General features: G+C 46.4%; 1 protein-coding gene across 1 annotated transcript in view; it reads right to left on the bottom strand.

Annotated features, from left to right (window-relative positions):
* LOC309562146 (E1A-binding protein p400-like) overlaps positions 1 to 23,328 on the bottom strand; it is a 305,609-nt gene that overhangs the window by 175,961 nt on the left and 106,320 nt on the right. Inside the window, exons 19-21 of the mRNA XM_082266271.1 lie at positions 8,262 to 8,428; positions 7,982 to 8,145; positions 880 to 1,062 (exon numbers count right to left, since the gene is read on the bottom strand). Of these exons, the coding sequence (XP_082122397.1) occupies positions 880 to 1,062; positions 7,982 to 8,145; positions 8,262 to 8,428 (514 nt within the window). The remainder of the gene's footprint in view (positions 1 to 879; positions 1,063 to 7,981; positions 8,146 to 8,261; positions 8,429 to 23,328) is intronic.

The raw sequence follows: 23,328 nt of genomic DNA, 5'->3' as shown, positions 1-23,328 counted from the left end.
ACAAACAGGAACAGCACAGAGATTTCAGATCAGAAAACAAGTTAAGCAGTAACTATGTCAAAGAAAATTAAAACCAAAAGTGGCCCAGTTAAGTTTGAAAGAAATGTACAGTTAAGATACTATTCACCTTTATAAGTACCTTAGTAGAAATGTTATAGTTTACATAGCTTGGCAGAACATTTTAAATGTCTATTCAAATAGTTGACAAGAATGTTTTTGTCATTTATCTCGCAACTAACAGTAAAATTTGAAAAATATTACAATAGGAATGCAAAAAAAGGTAATTTAAAGGGAATCTGTTAAAAATATTGGAGCAATCATTGCCAAGTTATTTTTGAAGGCACAATTTCAGGAAAAGAAAGCGGTGTTACCTTCGCCTTTGTTTCAAAACTCAGCAAGCCCCTTACCCTGAAAGCATGCAGCTGTGGAAAAAGGACTGGCTGCATACTCATATCAGATCTTTGACTCACTAGGAGAAGAACAGTACAAGGAGCTCCCAATTCCAAAAACAAAAAAGCAATACTAGCTGCCATGCTACTGTTGTGACAGTTTCCCTTTAAAAAAAATAAAAATAAATGACATCCTAAGAGTTATTGCATATGCTTAGTACTACAGCCTACAAAAAAAACAATGGAAAATGTTGGTGGGCATTTGAAGAAAGCACGCTGTGCTCATAATTTAAATATTTTCAAATAAATAAAAATAAATAATGTTGATTTGTATTTGCATCAGAAGGTGGGGCAGCTGTAAATTAGCTGCAAGATTAAGAATAACACCTAGACAAGATTATGGGGTTCTGTCAAGGTATGCAGGTTTCTGCATGCATTTGTTATTAGAACAGCCATTTAAATTATGGAGGCTTCATGGGATACAACTTACTTGGAAGCCTGGCCTGAGAACTGAGCACCAGCCTTGGAGACAGAACATTCTGCTGGACAGCATGCTGAGAAGTCTGAGCCTGACTTAGTTGCCTTACTGAAGGGGCAGCTGCAAAGGTTGCTGGTGCCTGAGGCCTAGGAACTCCCACAGAGACATGTGTGGTTTGACCCTGGGTAATAGGTACTGAGAATGACATTTCTAATTAGATAAGGAAATCCTGCATACAACATACGGATATTTATAAGTGCCATGACTTATAGGCACCATCATAGAAAATGTACTTAAACCTAAGAAATTTTGATCTGAAAATATACAAAAGGGGTCCAGCATACAGTTTCCAGTACTTTGCAGAGCACCCAGCAGCCTCACAGTGATGGTTTATACACATCTTCAGCAGCCCATGTCAAGCTTAGCAAACCCCTTCCACCTCACTATTGCCCATAATTCTGGATCAAATATTAGCTGCAGCAGGCAGGCTCAAGCTTGAATGAAGTCTAGATTTGCATAGTGGAGGTTTAGGGGGGCTCTCTTTGGTGCTCTTCAAAGTCTGTAGCCCCTTTACTGGGGTTAAAATGAGTACACGTATACTGCAATTTTCAACAGCCTATTCACGTAGGAGAATGTATCCAGGATATAATACAATAAAAATAATTATATATACACACATACATACATATACACACACACACACAGCAAGTAAAACAATTATATATACAAACAGCAGATAAAATAAGTATTTAACATGTCACCATTTTTCTAGGTAAATATATTTCTAAAGATGCTATTGACATAAAAACTTCACCACATGTCTGTAACAGTCCATGCAATCCAGACATACAAAGACACCAAAACAAGTTCAGAAATTAAGTTGTGTGTAATAAAATGGAATGACACGGGAAAAAAGTATTGAACATGTTAACTGAAATTTTATTTATTACTTCAAACAAATTCCTATGTTGGTATTGACAATGTCAAGACGCCTCCTGTATGGAGAAACTAGTCTCATTGCTCAGGTGTGATTTTGGCCCATTCTGCCACACAGTTCTCAAACCTAGAAGGTTCTGTGGGCCTCTTCTATGAACACTGATCTTTAGTTCTTTAGATAGATTTTCTATTAGATTCCAGTCAGGTGACTGGCTCAGCCATTCTAGCGGCTTTATTTTCTTTTTTTTAAACCAATTGAGAGCTTCCTTGGCTTTGTGTTTGGGATCGTCTTGCAAAAAAAAAAGTCCGCCCTCGTTTCATCATCATCCTCCTGGTAAATGGCAGCAGATTTTTATCAAGAATGTTTTGGTACTTTTTTCCATTTATCCTTCAATGATATGAAGTTTTCCAGTACCGTATGCTGAAAAACAGCCCACACCATGATGTTCCCACTTCCAAACTTTACGGCTGGTATGGTGTTTTTGGGGTGATGTGCAGTGCCATTTGACCTCCAAACATGGTGTGTATTATGGCATCCAAAGAGTTCAATTATGGTCTCATCTGACCAGACTATATTCTCCCTGTATTTTAAAGACTTGTCTAAATGTTTTACAGCAACCTTTAAATGAGCTTCAACATGGTTTTTCTTTAGCAATGGAATCTTGCGTGGTGAGTGTGCATACAGGCCATGGCGGATGAGTGCATTTACTTGTTTTCTTTGAAACAATTGTACCTGTTAATTTCAGGTCTTTCTGAAGCTCTCCACAAGTGGTCCTTGGACAACTCTGCTGATAATTCTTTTCACTCCTCTGTCAGAAATTTTGTGAGGAGCACCTGGTCGTGACCGGGATATGGTGAAATTATGTTATTTCCACTTCCGGATTATGGCCCCAACAGTGCTCACTCGAACATTCAGAAGTTTAGAAATCCTTCTAAAACAAATGCCATCAGTAGGTTTTGAAACTAGAAGGTTGTGAAAGTCTTGAGAGAGCTTTTTGCTATTACCCATTATGATATGTTTTTTCGTGTGTTACCTTGGTAATGAGACCATTTTATAGACCATCAGTAGAGACTGAACCAGCTAATACTTTGCACTGACGAGGGGCAGGATTACTTTCAAAGTACAGATAGATTTCTGCTGGTGTTTTGGCTTTCCATGTCTTTTTTTGCACCTCCCTTTTTTCATATGTGCAATACTTTTACCCTGTCTCATTCCATTTTATTACACATAACTTAACGTCTGAACTGAAATTTGTTTTGGCTTCTTTGTATGTATGGATTGTTACAGACATTGTGAAAATTTATATTTACCTAGAAAAATGGTGACATGTTCAATACTTATTGTTCCTGCTATAGATATATTATATATATATATATATTTATAAATACACACACACACACACACACACACACACACACACACAGTATCTCACAAAAGCGAGTACATCCCTTACATTTTTGTAAATATTTTATTATATCGTTTCATGTGACAACACTACCTAAGTAGTAGATGTACAGCTTGAATAACAGTGTAAATTTGATGCCCCATCAAAATAACTCAACACACAGCCATTAATGTCTAAACCGCTGCCAACAAAAGTGAGTACACCCCTACGTGAAATTTTTCAAATTGGGCCCATTTAGCCATTTTCCCTCCCTGGTGTCATGTGATTCGTTAGTGTTACAAGGTCTAAGGTGTGAATGAGGAGCAGGTGTGTTAAATTTGGTGTTATCGCTCTCACTCTTACATACTGGTCACTGGAAGTTCAACATGGCACCTCATGGCAAAGGATCTGAAAAAAAGAATTGTTGCTTTACATAAAGATGGCCTAGGCTATACGTTTGCCAAAACCCTGAAACAGAGCTGCAGCACAGTGGCCAAGACCATACAGCGGTTTAACAGGACAGGTTCCACTCAGAACAGTCCTAGCCATGGTCAACCAGAGAAGTTGAGCGAGTTCAGCGTCATATCCAGAGGTTGTCTTTGGGAAATAGATGCATGAGTGCTGCCAGCATTGCTGCAAAGGTTGAAGGGGTGGGGGTCAGCCTGTTCATGCTCACACCATACATCGCACACTGCATCAACTTGGTCTGCATGGCTGTCTTATCAGAAGGAAGCCTCTTCTAAAGATGATGCACAAGAAAGCCTGCAAACAGTTTGCTCAAGACAAGCAGACTAAGGGACATGGATTACTGGAACCATGTCCTGTGGTCTGATTAGACCAAGATTAACTTATTATGTTCAGATGGTGTCAAGCGTGTGTGGTGGCAACTAGGTGAGGAGTACAAAGATAAGTGTGTCTTGCCTACAGTCAAGCATGGTGGTGGGAGTGTCATGGTCTGGGTCTGCATGAGTGCTGTGGGCAATGGGGAGTCACAGTTTATTGAGGGAACCATGAATGCCAACATGTACTGTGACATACTGAAGCAGAGCATGATCCCCTACCTTCAGAGACTGGACTGCAGAGCAGTATTCCAAGATAACTACCCTAAGCACACCTCCAAGATGACCACTGCCTTGCTAAAGAAGCTGAGGGTAAAGGTGATGGACTGGCCAAGCATGTCTCCAGACCTAAACCCTATTAAGCACCTGTGGGGCATCCTCGAACAGAAGGTGGGGGAGCGCAAGGTCTCTAACATCCACCAGCTCCGTGATGTCGTCATGGAGGAGTGGAAGAGGATTCCAGTGGCAACCTGTGAAACTCTGGTAACTCCATGACCAAGAGGGCAGTGCTGGAAAATAATGGTGGCCACAGAAAATAGACACTTTGGGCCCAATTTGGACATTTTCACTTAGGGGTGTACTCACTTTTTTTTTACAGCGGTTTAGACATTAATGGCTTTGTGTTGCGTTATTTTGAGGGGACAGCAAATGTACACTTTTATACAAGCTGTACATGCACTACTTTACATTGTAGCAAAGTGTCATTTGTCACATGAAGAAATATAATAAAATATTTACAAAAAATGTGAGGAGTGTACTCACTTTTGTGAGATACTATCTATATACATACATACACATATATATTTATACACACACACACGCCACTGATCAGCCGTAAGTTTATGACAACCCCTTGAATATTGAGTAGGTCCCCCTTTTGCCATCAAAACAGCTCTGACCTGTTGAGACATGGATGCCACTAGACCTCTGAAGGTATGCATTGGAATCTGGGACCAAGCCATCAGTAGAAGGGCGTTTAAGTCCTGTACGTTGTGTGGTGGGACCTCCATGGATCAGACTTGTTTTTCCATAGCATCCCACAGATGCTCAGACCAAGTCAACATCTCAAACCCATTGTTGTGTTCCTCAAACCATTCTTGAACTATTTTTGCAGTGTGAAAGGGAGCAATCTCCTGCTTAAAGAATCCACAGCTATCAGGGAACACCGTTTCCATGAAGAGGTGTACTTGGTCACCAACAATCTTTAGGTAAGGGATATGTGTCAAAGTAACATCCACATGAAAGGCAGGACCCAGGGTTTCCCATCAGAACATTTCCCAAAGCATCATACCGCCTCCGCCAGCTTGTTTCCTTATCATACTGCATCCTGTTGCCTTCCCTTTCCCAGGTATTGTTTGGCCTGTATTGGACTATACAGGCCAAACATGGAGTGCATAGACATATAAAATCATTACATTTTATTATACAAAAAGTAAAAGGAAAAAAAATCCTATAACATGTATGCTTATTTAGGGTTAAAAAAAAATACATTGTTTGTGCTTTTAAGTAGAGTCAGTCGTATGTATTCCTACAGCTGTATATGTGAACATGCTTCACAGATTACATTTCTAAATAGAAAGTGTCAACGCGTTTCGCTAGAAGTAGCTTCCTCAGGACACATGAAAACAATACAGCAGTTATATAAAAAGAAAAAACACCACTAAAACAAGTAACTGTATAAATATTTAGCATACATTTGTACTTCTTGTATGGGATGCACTTCATCATCAAAGCACCATTGTGCAGAAACTCCCTGGGCGGGTAAAGGTTCTTGTACTCTGGCTCCCTCCCATAGGAAGCTTTCTGCACATTGGTGATTGAGGTACGTCCCACACAATAAGTACACATGTACCCTAAATATTTATACAGTCACTCGTTTTAGTAATTTTTCTTTTTAGATAACTGCTGTATTGCTTTCATGCGTCCTGAGGAAGCTACTTCTACCAAAACGCATTGACACACACAGGATTTTTATTCAGAATTGTAATCTGTAAAGCAGGTTAACTTTTACAGCTGTACGAGTATATATGGCCGACTCTACTTATAAGCACACGTGTAATTGTTTTTAACCATAAATAAGCAGACATGTTATGTTGTATGATTTACTTTTTTTACTATGAATAATAAAATATATTGATTCCATATGTCTATGCACTCCATTTTTGTCCTATATAGTCCAATTCTCAAGAATCCTGGTAATTCTTGGTGTTGTCAGCGTATGGTGTCACTTCTGCTCAATGTGTTTCATCATCAAAACTTCCCTAGGATGAAGGAAAGGGGTTGAGACTTTACTGTTTTATGTGATGTCACAACTATGAGGAGAGGCCTTGAAGGTATTGCTTATCCTATATGTGAGGACATATTATGAGTTGTTGAAAAAAAAGGATGTTTCAACTACCATACTTACCTCAATATAACGTAGCATGGCTCACTTAGGAATAAGAAATCACGGTCCCCTGGTGAGCCTTTTACTCACGTAAAGGAGCATGGAAGTGGAAGTTTTGTGTGATTTTGAAGTACGGCATGGAATATAAATGTTTTCACAAGGACTTTTTATCACTTATCACACTAATTGGTTAGCTATTTTCCAATATATCTCTTCACTTCATTGCATCACATGTGGGGTATAGGCTGGTTATATTGATGTAGCGTGTATTTAGGTTTACATTAATTTAGGACCCTAGGGAGTGTTTGATTTCTCTAGCTGCTAAGGGTTGGGGTGTAAGGTTTTCTTCTGGTGCAGAGATTGTCACATGAATTTATCTATTGATGCAGGCTGCTGGGGAATTGGCTGTTTCTGGCGGGGGTCTACCGCTGCTGGGGAGGATCTAATGTTGCTTGGAAGGTCTATGGTTACTGGGGGGGGGGGGGTCGATTGTTGCTGGGAGAAACTTTTGTTGCTGGTGAAGATCTAATGTTCTGGGGGGGGGGGGGTCTATTTTAATGCTTTTCTTGCTACCATTAACAAATTCCAAACAAATTACTTCTCAAAATGACACCTGCTTCTGTATTTTCTGCAGGGGTGGTACTGGGAGGTGGGTGGAGACAAGGGGTAACTCAGATACACACTCACATTTTCTAGGATCTTGTGAAAGGATTTTCCCATATAAAATGCTTAGCCATAAGTATATGGAAAAAGAAAGTGGAAGGAAACAAAAAATCACACCAGTACAATTAAACATAAAACTCTGTTGACAAGTCCATATAGTATGCAATTTATTAAGCAAAACCTTTATTATACCAATATTCTATATCTCAGGGGGACAGTTTTTCCACATATCTATCGACAGTTTACTTTTTAACAGCAAAAATGAAACCATGAAAAACTTCCATTTGACACTTTGTAACAAAGTGAAACAAGTGTTAACGGTTATGCTTGGTTTAAAAAGCTCAATTATTACAACCCATATGATGTTCAAGCCCCCTTTTACACCAATACAATGCGGTTTCTCTAAAAAGTGGGTGCAGTGCACTGTACCCCCAGTTTTTGTGCAGGTTAACTACGCTTTGTCATAGTTTTCCATTAGATCATGCGGTTTGGGTTTTTCTGAAAGCGCACCAAAAGTCTTGTTTGATGAGCTTTCAGAAAAAGGAACCAAACCCCACAGAACTAATGAAAATCAATATCAAAGTGTGGCTAACCTGTGCAAAAATCCAGGGGTACACGGTGCTGCACCTGAGCTGCGGGGAAATCTCAGCGGCTTAGTGTGAAAAGGGCCATATTTAACTCCAGGTGTTATTTGTAAATATAATAATAATTTTTTACATAAAAATTATATCCTTGAAGAAACGTTGATTAGTAACTGAAAAGTGCAGGTAGATTAAATAACTATACCACTTAAAAATACTTTAGAAAGCCAATAAGTTACACAGTATGTAACAAATGATAATACCAAATAATAAAATAGTGTGATGGTAGGATATTATGAGGTAATAAACTAAACCAGCTCTTACCCTTGGTCCCCTGTGATAAAGCAGGTGTGACTGAGGATCTTTTCATTAGTCCCTGCTGTGTTACTGTAGTTGTAGTAGTTGTCACTACACGTGTTGCAGATGTACTTGGCAAAGCAACTGTGCGTCCTTCAGGTTTCTGTCCATAGAGGACCGGCTCAAACAATCTTTAAATTTCAAAGCAATGAAGAAATGAAAGGAAGGATAAAATTGTAAGCAACTGAACATAAAGATGAAATGAAGATATTATACTAGTATCAATGATATTATAAAACTCAATTACCTGCTTGGTTTTATTTTCACCCGGTTGGGTCGAGGGGCAAAATCAGGGGAACTATAAATTTCCTGCATCATTTTTCTAGTCATTTTCTTCTTAGGCAGCTGCTGACCTTCATAACTGGTCATTTTATTTTCTACCCCAAGTAAATCAAATAAAGGCAAGTCTCTGTTCTGCAAGTGACAAAAAAATAGATATAAACAGAAAACATAAGATGATAAAATGTGCAATTTTGGCTTCCCTGTAACTTCCTCATCTTGGACTATAAGTAGAGAACATGACATATTCCTAAGCGGAGTGCACACGAAACGAAAATCAGCTGGTTCAGCAGGGTCCAGATGAATTACAATCTGTGAGTAATTCCCATCCACCCCACTGGGGCCACTGCCACCACCTCTAACTGGCCTTCACAGCAAAGAGCACATGGAAGGATAATGCATGCAAAACAAAACCAGAGAAAATTCCCAGCTCAACTCCCCAAGCTGCAGAGCCAGTTCACAGCACCCCAATCAGCTTATTCAAGTGTTTGAAAATGTGTGCGACATAAACCTGTTTTTACCGCATACGGTTAGACAAATGGCCACTGCCCCACCAGTTATAGGTTTGGGCAGTGGCCATTTGCTTGTCACCAACGTTAATGATACTGGTGAGGGGGCAGACTGGACACCTTTGCAGCCATTGTGCTATGTGCTTGGTGTCCAGTGTGCCCCTTTGGTTTTAAGAAAGGATGGGCTACCTCCAGGCTCACCTGCCCTCTATCCATTGAATGCATGTGCTTCCACTGTGGAGACTCTCAGAAGTTAACAAGAGTTAGGGCTGCAGACAATACTGGGGTGTCCTGAAGCGGCTCTGCAGCTTACACGTGTTTGCAAATGGTTGGCGAGTTGAGATGGTAATTTTCTCTGGTTTTGTTTTGATTGCTTTAATCTGACAGCGGGACATACCCATTGTCAAAAAACATTGTCCCAGCTGGAGTTGGGGGGCTTGGGGGTTTCTGCATCCATTTTGCCTGGGTGGATGCAAGAACTGGTTTTAAAAAGAAAAGAACCAATCTGTGTGTACCTAGATTTAGACCATTATATTCAGCTAACATCAAGGGATTGCAAGGGCTGCAACCCGAATACACCATATTAAACCCACCCACTACATTTTCTAGTTATTTAGCAAACAAAAGGGGAGGTGCCTGAATCCTGTACTAAACTCCAAGATAAGTAATTTACAGGCAAGTTAAAATTCCAATTATCCTAAATCATATAGTGCAGGCCAAACAGCAAGCAGAACTGCCAATAGGCCCACAAACAAACAAGGGTTAAACAACCCAAACAAAAAACACTCAGATGACAGCCTGAAGTACCTTACAGCTGAACCTTGCATTAGCTGAGGCCTGAAAGTCCACCTGCTAGAACTTCGAAAAGGTGTATACAGAGGACCGGGTGGTGGCCTTACAAATCTGAAAGGCAGATGCTTGATGCTGAAAAGCCTAAGAGATGCCAACAGCGCTGAGAATGAATGAGCTTTGATAGGGAAGAGAGATTCTGTTCCTCAGGGTGTATGCCCTGGAAATAAGTTGCCAGATTTACCTAGCAATGGTGGAAAGGGAATCAGTATGCCCTCTTCAAGGGCTGACAGGTTAGAACAAAGAGGGACTCAGTCTTTAATGAAGGCTGTGGCTTTCAGGTAGACCCTGACTGCCCTTACACCATTTAGGCAGCCATGCTGTTGAACCCTTTAACTGAGAAGAGGGCTGGAACAAAGGGCTCTGGGCCAGCAGGTCTGGTCTGTTTGGACAAAGTGAATCCTCGTCCACCAGAAGAGAGAGTATGTCTGTGTACAATGTTCTCCTGGGCCAATTTTAGTGCAATGCGAATCACTGGAAATGTTTCTCTTTCTTGCACAGCAGTCGAGAGAAGAAATAAACTAGCTTAAAATTGACCCTAAAGAATCACCGGCACAGCCACTGCAAAATGCTAGAGGGTCCCTGATCTTGCCTACAAATTTGTTCATTCTTTTGTTGAGCCTTGAGGCCAGAATGTCCACATCTGGTTTTCTCCACCTCTCTTTTACATCGATTTCGGAGGGCAAAAGAGACTACTCTTCCAGGTATAGATGTTAGCGACTTAGGAAGTCCATCTGCCAATTGTCTACTCTGCAATGCAGGTGTCTGCCCAGAAGAAAATTAATTGTTTCTTCTATGGCAGCCTGATTTAAGTTGCAACCTAATGGTTTATGTAGACCACTGCTGTGGCACTGTCAGACTGTACTCTGCATGGGTGACCTTGCAGAAGTGAGGTCCATTTTTGTAGGAGCAATCTGTCAGTTCTCAGATGTTGATGCTTCGACTCCTATATGGACCAGGTCACTTGAACAGTAAGGGAGTTGCACACTCCAACCCCAGCCTGTAAAGCTGGCATCCATTGTCACCACCTGCCAGAGCATGTGAAGTAAAGCAGTCTGGGGAGAGACTGGGCTAAAAGAACTGCCTTAATGTTAGCCTTAAGAGAGGCTACAATTAAGCCAAGAACCATGATGCAGAACTCCTTATGAGCAGAGGAGGACCAACGTTTACAACAAGGGTCCTTGCCCATAGTAGCCTGTGGAAGAAAGGTAGTCTTCCCCCTTCTGAGACCTTTAATGATGTCATCCAGGGTAGCACCAAACAGGCTATCTCCTTGAAAGGAAAGATCACTCAGAACTTTTTTAACGTCTGGTCCGCAGCCAAAAGACACGCCAAAGGACCACTGCCGAAACAGAGAGCCGAGCCACTAAGAGTCATATCCAAAGAGGCATCACAGATAAACTTCAGCCCCTGGACCAGCTAGTCCGCCAGCTCAGCAAAGGCAGGGGGGAGCTACTCCCCCTCAAGGTCATGTTGCAAAAGCTTAGCCCACTCGGTCAGAGTGTGCAACACCAGGGCAATGGTTAATACCGGCCTCGGTGCCGAACCAGCCAGGGTGTACAAATTGCAGGCCACAGCCTCCGCCTTCCTGTCAGCAGGGTCCTTAAAAGCCGGGGACTCTTCAACCAGAATCATGGTTGCCTTATTTAATCTGGATACCGGAGGGTCCACCACCGGTGGAACTGTCCACTTCCTAAGACGGGACTCCTCATAGGGGTATCGCCTAGCAGCTCCCTTAGGGACCCCAAGGGGACGCTTTGGTTGTCCCCACTCTTTAGTGACAATTCTGTCAAAATAGGAAGGGAAAGGGAACACCTTTGCCTCTCTGGATGGCTTGCGAGTGCCCAAGGGAACCTGCGCCTCCGCCGCAGCCGCGTCTTCCAACTTTAATTCTTAAGCACAGATACAATCAGTGCATCCACCAGCTCCTTTTCATGCGCGGTTGCAGAAGTGGAGGAATGTTCCTCACTATCTGAGGATTCAGGGCACGTGGTTGCAGACCCAGCAGGGTGACCCACATCCGCGGCCGATTTAGATTCAGGGGCGCTTTATGCTAGCCCGTCACTCAAAAGCCACTTCCACCCGGGACACAAGGGACTACAGGACGGCAGTCAGTGCATCAATGGATGAATGGGACCGGAGGGCCCTGCAGCCCCAGAGAAGGGATTAGGTGGGGATATGTGCTCCAAAGACTCCATGAGTCACCAGGGTGACCCCACAAAAAAGTGTAAAACACTGCTAAGGGACAACCCCCACCGCTCTGGCAGCACCACCCAGTTGAAAGTTACAGAGCACCAATCAATCCTCAGTAGAGAAGGAGAGGACCCCACCAGACTAACCACCCTGCAGAAACCAGGCAACACAGCCACCAGGAGAACCTGCACTGCACGAGGGGCGATCAGGAAACAAAAAAATCCAGGAGTCAGAACCAGGGGTTGAGGTGGGGCTCCTACCGCCGAAATCGCTGCCCAGAGGGCTTCACTGTCATACACAAAGGCTACGAGAAAATGGAGGCATCACAAGGCTCTAAGGGACCTAAGAGGGATCCCTAGGTCTCAAGGACAGGCCAAGGCAGGATGGGAGGGGGACCCTGGCACGAGCCCCCACCAGGTGACTATAGCTGGGAGAGGGAGTATAGCCCCTGGGAATGCCCATGGGTGTAGCCAGAAGTTTTTTTTCTGCCTAGTGATCTACTACTGCAGGGGGCAATATAACCCAATGATTAAGAAGATCAGGAGCTGTGTTCCTCAATGAACAAAAGAGAAAACGGAAGCAGTGTCATAACAGGCTATTGCTCGTGGACAAAGGAACAGCTATCACCCTGAGCAGTGGTTAGTTTCCAGTAGGCTGTCTGTGTAATGCATGCTATTTGGCCCTTTTGTACCAGCTCACGGTTATAGAATGCTGAATGGATGGAGCTGTGCGAGTCCTAATACAGGAGCCACTGTAGACACTGACAATGTTCCTGTGGCTATTTCTCTGTAGAAGATGGCAGCAGACGTGCAGCAACATGCTGTGTTAATTTTTGGCAGAAAAGTCAGGTCTGAAAGGCGTCACCCAGGAGGCATGATGTAGTACCCTCATCCTTCTGAATAGGAGAAGAAAAACTGCCAATTTTAAATTGCACCAAAAACGTTAGAGACAAATGGTAGGGGTTGCCGCAATAAGTTGAATAAAACCCAAAGCCTTTGCCTACAGAACCACATGTGCTAGGCACTGAAGGTTGTTTTAGTAAAAGCCAGGAACTGGTATTAATAGATCGGGAAATCCTGTTTTAACTTCTCTACGATGCTGGGCGTACTAGAGGTCTCTAGGCTTCGCACATCACTGCGAATACCCCCAAAGGGGTCTTTAGGGTCTGGGAACCTTAGAAATGGAGAACAGCCCTGGACTGGCACAACACCCTGCGGCTAACTAAACACACTGCACTACATGCCATGGTGAATGTCTAATGCAGTATTCAGTACCTGAAGCAAACATTACAGGCTGGTCCCACATAGTGGGGTGCAGGTAATTTCCCCAACGTACACACAGAAGGTAACCAATCCATAAACTGCTAGGCAGCCCAGGGCAGTAAGCAGTCACGTCATGATAGGTTTCAGAGAAAAAATAAATGTTTAGAAAAAGAAAATGATTTCTCTAGAGCAGAACATTATAGGCTGTGCAGTCAGATGCTGTGAGGCAAAGACTAGCGTGCACTGCAACAATTAGTGTGTCCACAGAAGAAAGCATTTAACATGAAGCCACAGCTTGTTCTTCATAAAATGCAGGAGAGGAAAAATCTTTTGCAGCCTCTGCTACAAAATTAAAAATTTCAAGAACATTACAGGCTGTGGAAAGTCAGGTGCTGGAAGGCAAAGACACGGCGTCATTTAGGGTGTCCACAGTTGAAAGCATTAAGCAAGAAGTCGCAGCTTGTACCTCAATAAATGCAGTTTAACAAAACCAGGTCCTTACTCCTGACTAGGCAGAAAAAAAATCAGTGCCTATAGCAGGGAGGGGGAGTATATCTCCTGGGACTGCCCCATAGGCGTGGTAAAGTTTTTTCCTGCCTAGTATCCTACTCCTGTAGAGGGCAGCATAACCCAATGGTCAAGAAGATTCTGGAGCTGTGTCCATCAATGAATGAAAGAGAAATGGGATTTTTGATTTGCCGTAAAATCTATTTCTACGATTTTCATTGACGGAAACAGCTTCTGATATTCATAACCACTGCATTAAACTGACCCCTACAGGAGTAGGACACTAGGCAGAAAATAATTCTGGTTATACCCATGGGCAGTCCCAGGGGGTATACTCCTCTCTGCTGTTACAAGCAGTGTCAAGAGAAGGGTAGAACTACACAGAGGAGTGGGTGCTATGGCCATCAATGAACATTAGAGAAATAGATTTTACGGTAGTTCAAAAATCCTATTTTCTCTTTCGTTCATTGACAGACACAGCTCCTGATTTTCATAACCTTTGGGACGTCCCAAAGCAGTGTTAAACATGAGGGGTGGGAACAACAGAAAAATTCCCCAGGTTAAACATTAGCCAACCAGGAGCAACAGGAGCTCAACCAAACAACTGGAGCCCGCCTGAAAAAAAACAAAAACAAACAACACACCCTCAAAGAAGATCAGGTCTTCTTAAACAGCAGCCTGCCAAACCTTGCGACCAAAAGAAGCATCCGCAGATGCCAACACATCCACTTTATAAAACTAGTAAAAGTGCGCACCAACGACCAGGTGGGCATCTAGCAAACCTGCGTCACTGATGCCGGATGACGGAAAGCCCAGGAGGCACTAACCGCCCAAGTAGAGTGCGTCTTGACAGGGAAAGGAGAAATCTGACCCCTGATGGAATAGGCCTGAACCACCGTCTGTCCGATCCATTTTGAAATGGTCAAAGAGGAAGCCGACAACCCTTTTCGAGGTCCATTCGTGAGCACAACGAGAGTGTGCGACTTCCTGAAAGACTCCGGAGCGGTCAGGTACACCCTATTTGCCCGGACCATATTCAAGGCATGCAAGGCAACTTCAATCGAATGTTTAGGCCTGGGACACAGGGAAAGCAACACAATGTCTTCATTCAAATGAAAATCAGACAACCTTCGGACAGGGGTGAAGAACCACCTTATCCCTGTGAATCATCGGGTAAGGCAAACTACAGGATAATGCCACCAGTTCCGACACCCTGCAAGCAGAGGTGATGGTCACTAAAAAGGCCACCTTCTGGGACAGCATAAGCAGAGGAATCTCCTGAATATTTTCAAAGGGAGGCTTCTGTAGAGCAGAAAGCACCAAATTAAGATCCCACAGCGGCAACGGGCCCGCACTGGAGGAACCAAATGTCGGGCCGAGCCACCAAGGAGTGAGGAAGAACCCCAAGAGACCCACATCACGCAATGTACATCTTCCACGTACGATGGTAGATCTTCCTAGAGGTAGATTTCCTAACTTTCAACAACATGGGAATCACCGAATCAGATAAACCCCAATCATACAGCACCTGGCGTTCAACAGCCAAGCGGTCAAAGCCAGTGACTGTAAAGCAGGAGGGAACATCGGTCCTTGGAACAGCAGATCCTCTCTTAGAGGAAGCTGCCAAGGAACATCGGCAACCAGCCGCAACAGATCGGCGTACCAAGCCCGGCGAGGCCACTCTGGGGCCACTGAGATGACCAGAATCCCTTCTGCCTCAATCCTGCGTAGAAGTCTTGGCAGAAGCTTGAGAGGCGGGAAGGAATAAATCAGACGATACTGACCCCACGGGGCCACCAGCGGGTCTATGGCGTCCGCCATAGGATCCCTTGACCGAGCCACAAACCTCTGCAGCTTTCTGTTGAGCACATCTACCTTGTCAAACTTTGTGAAGGTATGAACAGACGACCAGGTAGCTGCCTTGCAAACCTGAACCACAGATGCCTGATGGCGAAAGGCCCAGGAAGCACTAAGCGCCCGAGTAGAATGCGTCCTAATAGGGAAAGGTGGAACCTGACCCTTAATTGAATAAGCCTGCACAACTGTTTGTCTAATCAATCTGGAAATAGTCGCAGCAGGCGCAGGCAGCCCTTTCTTTGGTCTATCCGTGAGTACAAAGAGGGAATCTGACTTTCGAAAAGACTCAGTAGTCACCAGGTACACCGATTGCCCGAACCACATCCAAAGTATGCAGTGCAAGTTCCTTAGGATGTTTAGGCTTAGGACACAAGGAGGGTAGCACAAAGTCCTCATTAAAGTGGAAACTGGAAACCACCTTCTTATGGAAGGACGGATCCAGACAAAGCACCGCTTTAGCCCTGTGAACCACCAGATAGGGAGAACGACAGGATTCTCGTGTGGAACTGAGCGAAAGAGACTGCCTCGAAGGACGACACCATCAGTTTTAGAACTCTCATACAAGTCTGAAGGGATGACCATTTGCTGGACAGCAATACCTGGATCGCAGTCTGGAGTTTGTCCAGAGGAAGAAACACCCTGGGCCTGACGAGTCCAATGTCAGGCCCAGATAATCCAGTCTCATAGAAAAGACCAGGGACGACTTCTGAAGGTTCAGAATCCACCCTAACTTCTCCAGAGTTCTCATGGTGACCTCCAAGGTTGTCGCCAGCGTCGTGGGAGACTCTGCACGGAGAAGCAGATCGTCCAGGTAACCCAGTACCGATATCCCCCGCTGGCGTAAAAATGCTTGGACCGGAGAAAACAGCTTTGTGAAGACCCGAGGACTGATAGTGAACCTTTCCCATGGCAAAACACAAACTGTTGATGTCCTGTACATGTTGGGATGGAAAGGTAGGTATCTTTCATGTCTATGGAGGCCAGGAAATACCCCTGATGTAGGGAAGCCACCACCGTGCGAACTGATTCCAGCCTGAATTTTTCAACTCGCACTAAGCAATTCAGTTTTAGGTCCAGAATTGGACGCACCTTGCCTTCTTTCTTGGGGACCGTAAACAGGTTTGAGTAAAAGCCCTGAAAACATTCCAAATTCGGAACCAGAACTATTACTCCTTGTTGTAACAGGTCCTGCACCACCCCAAAGAGAGCAGGTAAGCGATCCGTGGACAGTGGCACTTTGGAAGGGAAGAACCTCACCGGAGGGACGGATCGAAACTCGATCTTGTAACCCGACCGTATGACCACGTGTACCCACTTGTCTTGTATCCAGGATAGCCACAGGTCCGGGAACCAGCAAAGACATCCCCAGATACGGGTGAGGGCGCACCTTCAGGCTGAAGGATTTCTGTTTGCCAGTCCAGGCTTGCTTGGAGCCACCCGAGAGGGCCTTGAAGGCCTTTGATCCCTTATCTATTGACCCTAAGGGACAAAAAAAAAAAACTTTGTGTGCTGAAAAGGAGGGACCCCGTCTACAACAAGGGTCCTTACCCTTTGTTAGCCTGTGGGAGAAAGGTACCCCCTGTAAGACCTTTGATAATGTCATCAAGGGTAGCCCCAAACAGGAGATCACCTTAAAAAGGTAGATCAGACAAGGCCTTCTTGGAGGTCTGATCCGCAGACCAGCATTTTAGCCAAAGTATACACCGAACGACCGCTGCCGACACCGACAGTCGCCCCAATAGTGGAGCCACATCCAGCGAGGCATCGCAAAGAAATTGCAGCCCCTGAATCAACTGGTCCACCAGCTCCGCAAAGGCAGGGGGAGATTTTCCCCCTCCAGGTCACGGCATAGTAATTTAGCCCATTCAGTCAAGGTTTGTGACACAAGGGAAATAGTAAACACCGGTCATAGTGTAGGCCCCACTAGGGAGTACATATTGCGGACCACAGACTCTGCCTTTCTATCTGTCAGATCCTTATAGGACAGGGAATTCTCCACTGGAATCATGCAAGCTTTTTTCAGTCTGGAGACCGGAGGGTCCCCCGTAGGTGGCGCAGTCCACTTCTTTATAAGGGATGGCTCAAAGGGGTAGCGTCTAGCAATCCGCTTAGGCAACCCAGGGGGACACTTTGGGCGGTCCCACTCTTTTTTGACCATGTTGTCAAAATACGGGGGAAAGGGGAAAACCTTTGCCGCTCTAAATGGCTTGTGAGTGCCAAAGGTAATCTGCGCCTTAGTCGCAGCTGCGTCCTTCATTTTTAGGGTTTCACATGCAGATACAACTTGTGTGTCCACCAGCGACTTTTCTTGGGCGGTGGCAGAGATGTCATCCTCACTATCAGAGTAGACAGGGTGCGAGGTAGTAGACCCGGCAGGAAGACTCACGCCTGCAGTGGCTGAATAAGATTCAGAATCTGACCCATCAGTTGAGGCAGGGGTAGGCGGGGGTGTTTTTTTGGACTTTGGCCCTTAAAGGCCACCTCCACCTGGGACACAAAAGATTCCAGGACCGCCGACAGTGCATCTATAGATGACTGGAATCTGGAGGGCCCTGTGGCCTCTGAGAGGGGGTCAGGTGGGGAAACATGTTGCACAGGGTCCATGTCGCACCAGGGGAACCCGCAGAAAAAGTTTGAAAAAAAAAAAAAAAACTGAATTTTTGTAAAATCTTACCTGTAAAATTCCTTTCTCTGAGTCCTCCGACAGTCGCCGCCTCTTCATATTCGTCACAATGGGGTAATTGACCTTTCTCCGTAGGAGTAGCTAGGCAACAGAATATGTCAATATTAAAGCTTTTAACATATCCCACCCCCAGGGGTGGTCCCCTCAGTCAATACCCTCCTGCTTCCTGTTCCATACCTCAGTTTCAGTAGAATAGCAGTAGAGTACATAAACAAACCCCAGAAGAGGGGCGGGGGCGGCGACTGTCGGAGGACTCAGAGAAAGGAATTTTGCAGGTAAGATTTTACAAAAATTCCGTTTTCTCTTACGTCCTCCGACAGTCGCCGCCTCTTCATATTCGTCACAATGGGGACGTCCCAAAGCAGTGCAAACATGAGGGGTGGGAAACGCAGCCGCGCCTAAGGCAACGCAGTCTCCACATCAGAGAAAGTAACCTTACCAAAGGAAGGAAACCAGCTGGGCAGCATGAAAAAAAACTTTGCTCAACAGGAGCAACAACCCAGGAAGAACAAATAACCTAGGGATAAAAACATCCCAAACAGCCAAGGACCCAAAAACAAGGGACCTTAAGGCACTGCCACACTAAGAACCTTGCGGCCAAAGGAAGCATCTGCCGATAACTGAACATCCACTTTGTAGAACTTTGAGAAGGTGTGAACGGACGACCAAGTCGCCGCCTTACACACCTGGGCCACAGAAGCCCGATGATGACAGGCCCAAGACTTACTCAGAGATCTAGTGGAGTGCGCCTTCACAGGCATAGGAGGAACCTTCCCCTTCAAAGCATATGCCTGCTCAATGGTCTGTCTGATCCATTTGGCGATGGTAGAAGCCGACGCCGCCATGCCCTTTCGAGGTCCCTCAGGAAGAACAAATAGAGAATCCGTCTTGCGAAAGGATTTTGTCGAAGTCAGGTAAACCCTGATCGCCCTAACAACATCCAAGGAATGTAAGGCCACCTCCTTCGGATGCTTAGGCTCCGCGCAAAGCGAAGGCAAGACAATGTCCTCATTGAGGTGAAATTCCGAAATCCTTTTCGGAAGAAAAGAAGGATTAGGTCGCAAGACCACCTTATCCAAGTGGAGCACCAGATACGGAGACCTGCAGGACAAAGCTGCCAGCTCCGAAACTCTGCGAGCCGAAGTGATCGCCACCAAAAAGGCGACCTTTTTGGACAACAGAGGCAACGAGATCTCCCTGATCTTTTCAAAGGGAGCATGTTGTAACACGGACAGAACAAGGTTCAAGTCCCATGGAGGCAAAGGCTCCCTCCTAGGAGGGACCAGGTGTTGCACCCCTTGAACAAAGGTGCCAACCAGAGAATTAGACGCCACAGGCCAGAGCAGAAATCTGACCCTTAATCGTGGCCAACGCCAAACGCTGGTCCACGCCCGTTTGAAGGAAAGCCAACACTCTCGAAACCGAGTATGAACGAGGGGAATACCCCCTGGACTCACACCAGGCAAAATAGGCCTTCCAAGTACGGTAGTATATTTGCCCCGAAGAGGCCTTTCTAGCATTGATCAAAGTATGAATGACCTCGGGAGAGAGACCCCTATCCTTCAGGGCCTCGGTCTCAACAGCCAGGCCGTCAAAGCCAGCGACTGTAAAGCAGGATGGAATATCGGTCCTTGAGACAGAAGATCTTCCCGAAGAGGCAGACGCCATGGAGCGTCGACCGCCAGATTCACGAGGTCTGCGTACCAAGACCGGCGAGGCCAGTCTGGCGCCACCAGAATCACCGTTTTTGGTTCCGAGGACAACCTGCGAAGGAACCGGGATAGCAACTGAATTGGTGGGAATGCATACACCAGCCGATACTGATGCCACTGAGCCACTAACGCGTCTGCCCGAGGATCGCGCGTCCTTGCCACGAACCTTCCCACCTTGTTGTTCAGACGAGACGCGAACAGGTCCACATCCGGAAGACCCCACTTCGCGCACAACATCTGGAAGACCTCCGGGTGGAGCGACCATTCCCCCTGGTCCAGAGTCTGGCGGCTCAGATAATCCACCTGCCAGTTGTCCACCCCCGGAATGTGAACTGCCGTTATCGCCGGGACGTGCGTCTCGGCCCAAGACAGAATGTCGGCCACTTCCCGAGCCGCTCGAGCACTCCTGGTGCCCCCTTGGTGGTTGATGTAGGCCACCGCTGTGGCATTGTCCGTCTGAACCCGAAGCGGACAGCCCTGAAGCTTGTCCGTCCAGCGTTGAAGGCAAAGATTTATTGCCCGCAATTCCAGAATGTTGATCGGAAGGGAAGATTCCTCCTCCGACCAAGTTCCCTGGGCGGATAGAACGCCCAGAACACCACCCCAGCCCAACAGGCTGGCATCCGTGGTGATCACCGTCCACGAAAGCGGACGAAAAGACTTGCCCCCCGACACCGCCGGGGACTGCAGCCACCACAGAAGATTGCTTCTCGTGCGAGGACTCAACGATATCTGAAGATCCAGAGATTGTGGTCGCCCGTCCCACTTGGACAGGATCTCCGCCTGGAGATCCCTCGTGTGAAACTGGGCGAAGGGAATCGCCTCGAAAGCCGAGACCATCAAACCTAAACACCTCATGCCCGTCCGGAGGGATGAGCACGGAATGTCCCGAAGGGACCTGACTTCGTCCTGAAGCGTTTTGAGCTTGTCTTCCGGTAGGAAGACTCTTGCCTGAACCGAATCCAGAATCATACCCAGATAGGAAAGACGAACCGACGGGCACAGCGTCGATTTTGGGAAGTTTATCGTCCAACCAAACTCCTGCAGAGTTTGCATCGTGACGGACAGGTCCTTCACCAGACCCTGACTGGTCGCAGACCGAACCAGAATGTCGTCCAGATACCCCAGGATTGAGATACCCTGGGTTCTCAGTAAGGCCAGAACCGGTGCAAGCACCTTGGTGAAAACCCGCGGAGCCGAAGCGGGACCGAAGGGTAACGCCACGAATTGATAATGATCCTCCGCAATGGCAAAACGAAGGTACCTTTGGTGACCCTCAAAAATGGGGATGTGTAGGTACGCATCCTTCAAGTCGATGGAGGCCATGAATTCTCCCGGAACTAGAGCAGCCACCACCGAGCGCAGGGATTCCATGCGGAACTTGCGAACCCGCACAAAGCGGTTCAGAGCTTTCAAGTCCAGAATTGGACGTACCTTGCCCTCCTTTCTGGGCACAGTGAACAGATTTGAATAAAACCCCCGAAATCTGTCCCGATGAGGCACCAGAACCACCACTCCCTGAGCCCGCAGGTCCTGCACCGCCAGGTGCAGATCCCGCAAACGCTCCGGAGACAGTTGAAGGTTTGAGGGAAAAAACCTGTTCGCCGGCCGAGACAGGAACTCGATCTTGTATCCGGATCGAACAATCTCCTGAACCCACCTGTCCCGAACGCGGGCCAGCCAGGGTTGAAGAAAACCAAGCAAACGTCCCCCCACCCCAGAACTGGGTGAGGGCGTCCCTTCAGGCTGCGTTGTTATGGGCAGCGGATCCGGACTGGCCAGACTTCTGCTTACCTGCCCACGGTTTCTTTTGGGAGCCTTGACCCTTAAAGGGTTTGCCCTTATAGTGCGACCAAAAGGCACGAAAGGACCCCTGAGGGGGCCTAAACGAAGCATGCTTCTTACCTTGAGCGCCCTTAGCCTTGTGAGATTGGGGCAAGAGCGTGTGCTCTTACCCCCAGAGATCCCCTTAATCAGCGTATCCAGTGAGTCGCCAAAAAGACGAGATCCCGAATAGGGCAAATTAGCCAAAGTTTTGCGAGACGATTGGTCCACAGACCAACATTTTAGCCAAATCAAACGGCGTGTCAACACCGCCACGCTGTGCACACGAGCAGCCAAAGGAATTACATCCAATTCCGCATCACACAAATACATGACCCCCTGATGGATCTGATCCACCATTGCCAAAGTCGTCGGCGGGGCAGAATCAGGCACCAGGACGCGCCTGAGTACTTGCGTCCAATCCGCGACAGCCTGAGCTGCCATAAGGGAAGCAAAAATAGCTTTCAGCATGGAACCGGTAACCGAGTATGACGGGCAAGAGACTCCAGTCTCCTGTCCATAGGTTCCCGAAACACCAGGGTATCCTCTGCCGGAATCGCAGTAGATTTATTCAAAACCGCCACCGCGTGATCCACCGGAGGTGGCACACACCAACGTTCATCAGTGGCGGGTGTGAAGGGATAACGCAGCTTGAACCTACTTGGCACAGCAAAAGGTTTCTTTAGATTGCGCCATTGTTCACTAACAGCGCGCTGAAAATCCTCAGTACAAGGAAAAACCTGCGATGTTTTACGCCTCCGCTGTGTCCCATAAGAAGCCAGAACGGCTCATGCTGTAAATGCAGCGTTTGTTTGATAGAAGCAACCAATTCATCCATGATTGCAAGCTCTTGAGACGAGCCAGGGGGAGAATCATCAACCCCCTCAACCTCTGCATCCCCCTCCGACCCTGCAAAGTCCAGGGACGAACGGGACCCCGATAAGGGGACCCCAGCCATAGCAGCCCCATCACCTTCGCCCTCTGAATCAGAGGATATTGAAACTCTGGGCCGTTTAGTGGATTGAGCAGCCACAAGCATTTGCACCTGAGCAGCCAGGTTAGCCACAACTGTGGCCAAATCGCCCCCCTCAGGGGAAACCGCAGCAGCCCCTTGTCCACCCAGCAAAGGGGGAGGAAATTTGGTTTCCTGAGAATCCATGCCCCCAGAAGTGTGTAGGAGAAAAAAAGGGTAACTGCCCCTTTAAAAGCGCGGCGAGCACAGCCCACCGCTCACACACACCTGCACAAGTCGACCCCCACAGGGAAAACTACAAACTTAGGCAAGGACACAGGACTAAGGAGGATAAAAACCTGGAGAGATCACTGCTGCTGCTGTATCGATCGGTGTGCCCAGGGAAAAGGAAGTGATGCACCAGAAGCCGCTCCTATAAAGCCTATGGAAGGCTACAAGAAAATGGCCGCCGGGGGAGGAGGTAAATGCAGTGCTACATGAGGCCGGAGCGATCGCCGCCAAAATGGCGGCGTTTGGCGCCAAAACCGCCGCTCCCAGCTTATAGAAGAAGCCCTCATAAGCCTGTAGTTAACATTAAAATGGCGGACCGCAGCAGCGGCCGCCGCATGTTGCACAAAACATGTACCACAGCATGCCCTACAACATATAGCATATCACACAGAGAAA

The sequence above is a fragment of the Pelophylax lessonae genome, assembly GCF_965119305.1.
Source record: "Pelophylax lessonae genome assembly, chromosome: 1".
In the NCBI taxonomy this organism is placed as follows: Eukaryota; Metazoa; Chordata; class Amphibia; order Anura; family Ranidae; genus Pelophylax; species Pelophylax lessonae.
The sequence above is the reverse complement of the archived record's forward strand: the minus strand, read 5'-3'. Positions and strand labels throughout refer to the sequence as shown.